Source organism: Engraulis encrasicolus, chromosome 6 (assembly GCF_034702125.1).
Source record: "Engraulis encrasicolus isolate BLACKSEA-1 chromosome 6, IST_EnEncr_1.0, whole genome shotgun sequence".
NCBI classification, from domain to species: Eukaryota; Metazoa; Chordata; class Actinopteri; order Clupeiformes; family Engraulidae; genus Engraulis; species Engraulis encrasicolus.
This window is the reverse complement of record NC_085862.1, coordinates 1,146,618-1,156,617: the sequence shown is the minus strand read 5'-3', so window position 1 is coordinate 1,156,617 and position 10,000 is coordinate 1,146,618. Positions and strand designations below refer to the sequence as shown.

The 10,000-nt window shown below is 45.1% G+C and overlaps 1 protein-coding gene across 5 annotated transcripts in view; it reads left to right on the top strand.

The window, feature by feature from the left end:
* Positions 1–10,000, top strand: part of LOC134450592 (dynamin-1-like) — a 117,744-nt gene that overhangs the window by 36,020 nt on the left and 71,724 nt on the right. For all 5 annotated transcript variants that reach the window (XM_063200439.1, XM_063200440.1, XM_063200438.1 and 2 more), the window contains exons 6-7: positions 1–29; positions 8,936–9,096. The exon at positions 1–29 is cut by the window's left edge and continues 70 nt beyond it. In XM_063200439.1, coding sequence (XP_063056509.1) covers positions 1–29; positions 8,936–9,096 — 190 coding nt within the window. The remainder of the gene's footprint in view (positions 30–8,935; positions 9,097–10,000) is intronic.

Genomic DNA, 10,000 nt, shown 5'->3' with positions numbered 1-10,000 from the left:
GGAGAACAGGCTGCTGCCACTACGCAGAGGTACAGGGGGAGCTGGTGTGTGTGTGTGTGTGTGTGTGTGTATGTGTGTATATGTGTGTGTCTGTGTGTGTGTGTGTGTGTGTGTGCCCGGGCCATCCTGGAGAACAGGCTACTACCACTACGCAGAGGTACAGGGTGTGTGTGTGTGTGTGTGTGTGTGTGTGTGTGTGTGTGTGTGTGCCCGGGCCATTCTGGAGAACAGGCTACTGCCACTACGCAGAGGTGCTGCACTGGACGGGGTGTGTGTGTGTGTGTGTGTGTGTGTGTGTGTGTGTGTGTGTGTGTGTGTGTGTGTGTGTGTGTGTGTGTGTGTGTGTGTGTGTGTGTGTGTGTGTTAGGGATGTTAACCGGTAACCGGTTAACCGATAGTCGACCAGATCAACGATAACCGGTTAAAATGTTCTGCCACCGGTTAACCGGTTGTAATAATAATTATAGTAATAATTTCCTCCCAAAAGGCCCCAAAAAAACACGATAATTTTGAGGTTTTAGTCCGATAATTCAGCGTTTTCCATCTGGCAACAGTGGCTGGACATGGCAGGTCCTGTCTGCACAGCAAAAAAAGGCTTATGTGAAAAAAAAACCCCAAAAAGACAGTGCTGTGCATATCAGGCACGCAAACATTGTATAATTTAAGATTACCGGTTAAGCGGCTAACCACTGGTTAATGGGTCTCAGTAGCCGGTTAAGAGTTTTTTCAATTTGCGCCATCCCTAGTGTGTGTGTGTGTGTGTGCCCGGGCCATCCTGGAGAACAGGCTACTACCACTACGCAGAGGTACAGGGAGCTCAGGCGGCGTGTGTGTGTGTGTGTGTGTGTGTGTGTGTGTGTGTGTGTGTAGAGAAGTCAACCAGGGGAGGGCAAAGGGGTCAGTTGTCCCGGGCCCAGGGAGGGAGGGGGCCCAAAATCGTGTCGTCCTTACAGTACATTACATTGATGGGGGGCCCCTTTCAAATGGCTTTGTCCCGGCCCCGGCAAAAGCTGTCAGTGGCTGTGTGTGTGTGTATGTGTGTGTGTGTGTATGTGTGTGTGTGTGTGTGTGTGTGTGTGTGTACATTTGCGTGTGCAGTTAACCCCTTAGCCCAGCACTATGGCTCTCTGTAATGTCATAGGTGTAATCGGTAATGTATTGCAGCTTTTCAGTAACTTGCTGAACACTGATCAGACGACACAAAAAGCAAGTTAGGCCTATGTGCATCCAAACATTCTGTTTATAAACATTGATCAGCTCAAGACACTTACCTTTCTCCAAATGCCAGATATCAAGGGGTCAGGTGGTGTTGTGATGCTGTCCTCTTCCTCCTCTAACCTGGATGTTTTACTTGACCTTGGTTGGACTGGTGTTGAGGTTGGAAGGGTCCATGGTGCATCTGTTTTTATCTTGACACTTCTCTTTGTGGAAATCTCACTGGAATGGCACCTCTATAACAACATAATAAGCTACAGATAAGTCAAATGAGGCACACACGATGTTCCCAGGAATATAGGCTAATGGTAAGGCATTTCACTTCACATGCAACATTTGACAGTGTCATACCATTAGTACAGGTATATGTTTGATACATTACTAACCGTTGCTCTGGTAGTGATAACGCATGCCCCATCGACGGCTGATCTTCTGGCTGTTGGTGGAGGTGGCACGGTTTGGATGCTGAGCAAAGAGCGTTACACCGACGCCTGAAGTGCTCTGAAAGACAAGCAGGATACACACCTAATCAAACGACACAACGCAATACATCCAGCCGCTTCCATTTAGACGACGTGGCATTGATCGCAATGTTTTGAGTGAAACAGCAAAACTGACTAGACAGAGCATCGTATCCTATGTCCCATCAGTCCTTATAGAATCTGGTTCTAATGAGGCAAATTTTTTTTACTCAAAAGCCATAAAGTGCGATAGCATTGAATATCTTAGCTGCTGGGCAATGCAAGGACAGACGGTCATTGCATTGCCTAGAACTACAGTATGTAAACAACAGACAACGTCTCGTCCTGAATTCTTGTTTGAACAGGCCTGTAGTTGAGTGGTGCTAGGGGAAATTCTGGGTTGTCTATTATGTGCTCGAAATGCATTAAACAAATTGTTTATATTGTTCTCGGGCTATGTTTATCTCTCCTCCGAGTCAACCGCATAGCAGCTGGTGAAATCACACACACACGACCATGCATGCTAGCTACAGAAAGCAATATCTTTGCACCAAGAAGACGTTGACAGGAGTACGATGAGCTATTTGCAGATTACGGTACGGAGGGAGGGTGTCTACACATCTGATGCACGCCAAAACATACACGCTTTGGTCATAATACGAATGACATTCAACTTAGAATTAAGTTGCTTAACAAATCGACAGACCAAACACCAAACACAGCTAGAGCTCTATTTACATATTGATCAACAGTCAAGAGCTAATAACAAGCTAGCATCGTACACCTCAGTCATTTTGGTCAAACAGCCACAGAGCTCTTGTACTTTTATTTTTATTTTACTTACCAAAACTGCAGAGGTTCCGACAGAATACGGATTAGTACATCCAAAGGCACAACAAGACTAGTATTAGGAAAGTGAATCGATGAAATAATCCATCAAAGTCGTGATGAAGTTGTTCAAAGTAGGGACTTCCCTGGAGGGACTTTTTGGCACGACACCGGCGCGGGACTGACTGAGTCGAACGTCTCCTTGACGACGCCCTGTCAATCAAAAAATAATTCTAAAGAATGTCAACTGTCAATCAACCCAGAAAACAAAGCTCATTGGTCATTTAAACTATTTTAATAGCTCTCTCAAACAAGGGACGGGAAACTATCGTTTGAAAGAAACAGAGCATGCATGGCATGAATTGCTTCGGAGGTACATTGCTTTAAGCCACACATAGAGAAGCATGGAAAAAGGCACTCTACTTCCTACTTCCGCCGCGTTGATGGCGATGTCCCGCCCCCCCGCCGTTGCATCACAACAGAGTAGAACGTACCTTATCCCCTTACTTATAGCGCAAGCAATGGGTGTTGAATACTGGAAGAATCGCTCACAAGGTGATACAAGCATGAAACTTGGCACAAGTGTTCATTAGGACATGCTTATCAATATCAGGGGTGGAGCCACTCCGAATTCCATGTTGCATAGCAACGGTTGCTAGGGAAAGCATTTCCCTTAGCAACCAGCATCAATTATGCCATTTCTGATTGATTTTGTGGTATGAAGGCATCTGTACCCTGAGTCATTGTCCCAAAATCACTGTAGTAATACTTCAAGAGGTTATATACAGCCAATCTGAACCATAATGACCCCTTATGATGTAATTTCATCCACCCAAAATCATTATAATTATGTGAATAATAAAAATTGTCATGTCATTTTAATCATGTCAAGTGAAACATGCTTTGCAAATGTCTCTATATGGCAGGCCTGTCTTTATATTATATACATGTACCAAATACTGCCAACTGACCAAACAAAAAATATTTCAGGAAGAAAGAATGCATACAGTATTGTACATGATACATACTTGCCATGTTGAGAAGTGTCATCTGACAGTGATCCTCATGCTTACCCCAGTATTATTAATATTTAAATCCAAACCTAAATGGGTGCCACATATCTTTAGGATGACTAACATTCTTTCAACCTCACGGGCTTAATTATATGTCAAGTTAAAGGCAAGTTACATTCAAAACAACAGTATTTGGAATGCAAAGAAATGTGTTTCTCCCTATACTAGTCAGTATAATAATTATACACCCCTCTACTGACTCTGTATATTGCATTTACAAAGTTAAAAGTACCAAACCTTTCATTTCTTTATAACACTAGGCTATAATATTTCAGATAACTATTGATTGCTATCGACTATAGCTAGACAGAATTGGAAACGGAACGGAGATGAAGCCAGACAGACTGACGAAGCGATAAATGTATGTCATTTGACTCGGTTTTGCATTATTATGGATACATTTGTATATGTCAATGGACAATCTGTGCGAGTTTCAAAATGCGTTTTTATGTAACATGGGAGTAAAATGTGTTAACAGTACGCCCGTCTGGGATTTGTTAGCTAGTCCGCTAGTTAGCTAGCAAGTAAGTAATAGATATTAGAATCGATCTGTCTCAATGGCCCAAGCATAAACAAAGAAACACCAGGATTTGGATGTTTAATATCAGCAATTTGTCAAAGCAAAACATTTTGAAAACATTCACAGACCAGTTCATTATATCCACAGCCTTGAGTGTCGGCAAATCTTTCCACTTTTGACACATGATGTAGTGTAGAGACCTAGCACTTGCTAGCTAACTAGCGGGCCAGCTAGTTTAACAAATCCCAGACGGGATGTAAACACATTTACTCCCATATCACATAAAAACACATTATGAAATTCGCATAGGCTAGATTGTCCATTAACATGTCAAGATTTTTTTTTTGGAGTTTCAGAGTTTCAAGATTAGAAATACATCCATAATAGTGCAAAACCGAGTCAAATAGCGTATGCGTAACACATAAACCGCGTCCGTTTCCAAGGAAACAAAACGCTATGTGCTGCGAAACTGCTCACAGAACAGAGTGTTTGTTGCATGGTCGCTCTGTAATGTGCTCTAAGAGCAGAATTACCGGTACATGTGTGCATCAAATATGCCCTGAACCTGCAGAAAAGGTGCCCTAAGAGCAGGGTTACATGCGCTGCTAAGCATTACCATGTAGACAATAAAGACGCCCTCAGAGCAGCGAGTTAATGCGTCATATCGTTACCGATATGCGGTAAAGCTGTTGGAAGGCAGAGTTCGGTACTGTTCATTGGCAGGTAAAGCCGCGGGAACTTTCAGCGAACGTTCCATGAAAGAGAGGCGAATAGGCGAGCAAGTGAGAAGCTAGGAAATTGGGAGGGAAAGTGGAAAACAGCGATCCTAGCGGTTACGTTCCAAACACCAGGGCGATCCTATTGAAACTCCCATAGACGAGTTTTAAAAAAAAATCCCACAAAGATATGACTAGGAACTATAACACCAGACACATTTTTCAGCGTACACAATAGGATGAACTAATACCTGTGAAAATCTTCAAAAAAGTCATTTTTTGCCCTTTTAAGAAAAATAGAAATTGTGCCAATCTGGTCGGAAATGGACTACAGCTCCCAGCATGCTGTGCTTCGCGCCTCGTTGACAACACAGAGAAACAAATGAACGCGAATGAAGTTCTTCGCATATCTTCACATTCTTGTAATCGTGTGAGTTCCACATTGTCTTCTTATTAAACATATATACACGCGATCATTTTGGTTTGGTTTTAACTTCTCTAGTAGATATGATGGCTTCTGTGGTGATGAGTAACCACCTCTCTGGCTCATGTTTGGCTATGCTAATTTGGCTAGGCTAATTACATGGAGTAAACACGTCACACATGCCAGTCAGTGTAGTTCTGTATTAGCTTTTTAAAGAATATTTAAATCAGTTCAGATCAGTGAAAAACCGAACATTTTACCACCTGATTCGATAAAACGGGCCAACTTGCCTATAATATGACTGCCACTACTTCTACTTCGTCGTCAGGGCCGAGATGTAATTTTTCAAAGAAAAAACCCATTCATTTGTTGCAGGGGCTTGGAACGTTGCCAGCAGGGGGCAATGAGATTACTTTCCCCACCCCATAGACTTTCCCTCCCCCACCCCCATAGCAGTAGTAGTAATAGTATGCCATGTAGCAGCAGCAGTAATAGCAGCAGTGAGAGCTGTGTAGCAGCAGTAATATTAGTAGCAGTAGTGGCAGTAACAGTAACAGTAATATTATGCCATGTAGCAGCAGCAGTAATGCCGTGTCCAGACCAAGAGCGAACTACGCTGCCTGGTAGCGTGGGTAGCAGAAGAAGTTTCGCCTTGAATACGCTGTATTCGCTCGAGACGCAGCATTGACATGTTTGATGCAGCTAATCACATAGCGGCTCTGGCTTGACAGCCTGGGACATTCGGAGATATGAACGTTCCGATTGGTTGTCGCCGAACAGCGTCAGAGCGAATTCGCCTGCGATTAGATTTAGTTTAATCTTCAAAATTCGCTCTGGTAGCGCAAGAAGCTTCGCTCCTGGCGAATTCGCTTTGGTAGCGCAGGTCGCGTGCCCTCCATAGAGAAATAATGACTTCCGTCGCTCCTGGTCTGTACACGGCATAATAGCAGTGAGAGCTGTGTCCACAGCAGCAGCAGCAGGTGCAGGTGCAGAGCCAGGGGCCTTCATGCCTCCTCTGGACACAGTAATGCATTAGACACACAGGCCAACTTACAGCTCAGAGAGGCAGGGGGAGAGGGAGAGAGAGGAGAGGGAGAAAGGGAGAGAGAGAGAGAGGGAGGCTGGAGGGAGAGAGAGGGAGGATGGGGGGGGGAGTGGATGGAGGGAGAGAGAGAGAGGAGGGAGGGAGGGGAGGGGAGGGAGAGAGAGTGGAGGGGAGGGAGGCAGAGAGAGGGGATGGGAGGGGAGGGATAGAGAGAGAGAGAGGAGGGAGGGGGAGGGGAGGGAGAGAGAGAGAGGAGGGGGAGAGGGAGAGAGAGGAGAGGGAGAAAGGGAGAGAGAGGAGAGGAGGGGAGAGAGAGAGTGAGAGAGGAGGGAGGGGGAGGGGGGGAGGCAGAGAGAGAGAGAGAGGAGGGGAGGGGAGGGAGAGAGAGAGTGGAGGGGAGGGAGGCAGAGAGAGAGAGAGAGAGGAGGGCGGTAGGCTGCATGAGATATCCTAGACTGCCCCTCTTTTCACGCTGATGAGAGGTGGCTCTCTAGCTGCGAATGCCGGGAGTTGTCTTACGAGGGATTCCTGAGTGTAGTGGTGGTGGTGGTGGTGGTGGTGGTGATGGTGGTGGTGGTGGTGGTGGTGATGGTGGTGGTGGTGATGGTGATGATGGTGGTGGTGTTGGTGATGATGGTGGTGGTGGTGGTGGTGGTGGTGGTGTTGATGGTGGTGGTGATGGTGATGATGGTGGTGTTGATGGTGGTGGTGATGGTGATGATGGCGGTGATGGTGATGATGGTGGTGGTGGTGGTGGTGGTGGTGGTGGTGATGATGGTGGTGGTGATGGTGATGATGGTGGTGGTGATGGTGGTGGTGGTGATGGTGATGATGGCGGTGATGGTGATGATGGTGGTGGTGGTGGTGGTGGTGGTGGTTTTCTTTCTTCTCTTGCTCTCTATCTCTGCTGTTGTGACTGTTTTAGTTTAGCCCCTTAATGCACACCGTACCGTCCCGCCAGTGGCACGCTGTAATGGTCACTGGAAAGTGAAATACCATTGTAGAGTGTAATGTCGTGTGTTCAGGCTACATAGGGGTGTAATGTAATGTAATGTAGTGTAATGTAATGTAATGTAGTGTAATGTAATGTAATGTAATGAAAGTGAAATACCATTGTAGAGTGTAATGTCGTGTGTTCAGGCTACATAGGGGTGTAATGTAATGTAATGTAGTGTAATGTAATGTAATGTAATGAAAGTGAAATGCCATTGTAGAGCCCACTAGAATGCTATAACATAACACAGGGCCTTCAGTAATGCGCTATCACTTGGTCCTTGCTATTCTGGTAACAGCAAATGTGTAACACAGTGTCTTAACCGGTTAAAGGTTCATTAAGCCCTTTGCACAGTCCCTAGGGCAGGGGTGGGGAACCTTTGTCATAGGGGTGGGCGGTAACCGTGGTATAATATCGTGTGCGGTATTTTTTCATCAATGATAGAGATTTTGTCTCATACCGTCTACCGCAATAGAACATTGCGTCCTCTAGATGTAGAGTCATAGTTATAGATTAAAAGTTTAAAAATATGTTTTCAAATGATTTGAATGATAAGAATTCCCACATAGAAGATAAAACAATGTCTGACCAGTCATTTCCAAAAGAATAAAATGCAAAAAAATGGTGTTTTGGTCATTTTGCTAGCCTGGTAAACCAGCGCCACCTGCTGGACGCTATCATTTTGCCACAAAACGCTTAATTTTAACATTTTATACACAAATGTACAATACCGTGATATATAGCCTACCGTGATATATACCGTGGCTAAAATTATACCGAGGTATACATTTTTGGCCATACCGCCTACCCCTACTTTTTCATTCGAGGGGCCACTTCAAATTCATCCGAGGGCCGTAAACGTCCTCCGAGGGCCGTATTATGAACACAAACCAGGATTTCCCCCTGCACTTTAGGCCTATATTGAAGGCAGTTACCTTTAAAACAGTCCCCACCTTCTCGAGGACCCCTGATTATAACTTTATTGTAAATATAACTGTATTGCAAATGTAATTTCTAATATTCCTTTCCAAAATATGTAATATTTCATGTGAAGCTGCATAACATTAAAACCATATCGGGGACCGGATAAAACGACCTCAAGGGCCGCAAATAGCCCTCGAGACAGAGGTTCCTCAGCCCTGGCCTAGGGTATAACTCTACTGTCAACAAAATGGTAATGACCAATGTCTAATCAGTGTTGCTGTGATGCAGTTGAGTCTTTTCAGCAAAGAGTGAATGGCCCACTGGTGGGCCCGTCTGCACAAAGAGGCTACATGGCTTTATAACTAGAAGAGGCTCCATAGCTATTAGACCTTTGAGTTTGATGTGTGTGAACATGGACTCTGTTTTCTCTCTCTCCTCCACACGGTCTCCACATCACTTGTTATGTTCTCTGCTGACCCTGTTCTGCCTTTTCTCTCCAGCTTCGTCTAGTGGAATGTAATGTGATGTCATGTCTTCAAGCTATATTGGGGTGTAATGTCATGTAGTGGAATATCTTCAGGCTAACGTAATGTAATGTCATGTAATGTAATGTCATGTAATGTAATGTAGTGTAATGTCGTGTCTGCAGGCTACATAGGGGTGTAGTGTAATGTAGTGTAATGTAGTGTAGTGTAATGTAGTGTAGTGTAATATAATGTCATGTCATGTCTTCAGGCTACATAGGGGTTGTGAACCGCAGTCAGAAAGACATTGATGGCAAGAAGGACATCCAGGTGGCGTTGTCTGCAGAGAGACGCTTCTTCCTCTCCCACCCGGCGTACAAGCACATCGCCCAGAGCATGGGGACACCCTACCTGCAGCAGGTCCTCAACCAGGTGGGCTGAGGCACACACACACACACACACACACACACACACACACACACACACACACACACACACACACACACACACACACACACACACACACACACACACACACACACACACACACACACATCGCCCAGAGCATGGGAACCGCTTACCTGCAACAGGTGCTCAACCAGGTGGGCTCAAGCACACACACACACACACACACACACACACACACACACACACACACACACACACACACACACACACACACACACACACACACACACACACACACACACACATCGCCCAGAGCATGGGGACCGCCTACCTGCAACAGGTGCTCAACCAGGTGGGCTCAAGCACACACACACACACACACACACACACACACACACACACACACACACACACACACACACACACACACACACACACACACACACACACACACACATCGCCCAGAGCATGGGGACACCCTACCTGCAACAGTTCCCACTTTGACGGCCATTTGACGCTCATAAACGCAATGCACCTCCCTTTGTTGACTGAATGCTTCTTGTCGGAGCACATGCAGGGGCGTGACAGAGTACACTGAACAGGAATATCTCTTTCTGTCTTTCTACACGTCTATATCGATTAAGCAAGCTAACTAGCGATAGTAACATCAAAGTCTACCCTTACCTAACTGTGGACATGTGTTTACTTCACACATTTCATAGCACTCACGTAGTTTTGATTGTCGTCAAAAATGTACATAATCCTTTGAACATAGGCACAAAGACCTTGCACTTCATAGTTTGCTGTAGTGTATGACTCTTACATTAAAACGTACGATAAACCGTCATAAAACTACTTTTAAGCAGCAAAACATAGCAGTTGGTGTCATGGGAATTCCTCATGTACTCGATAATCATTGGATAACGCT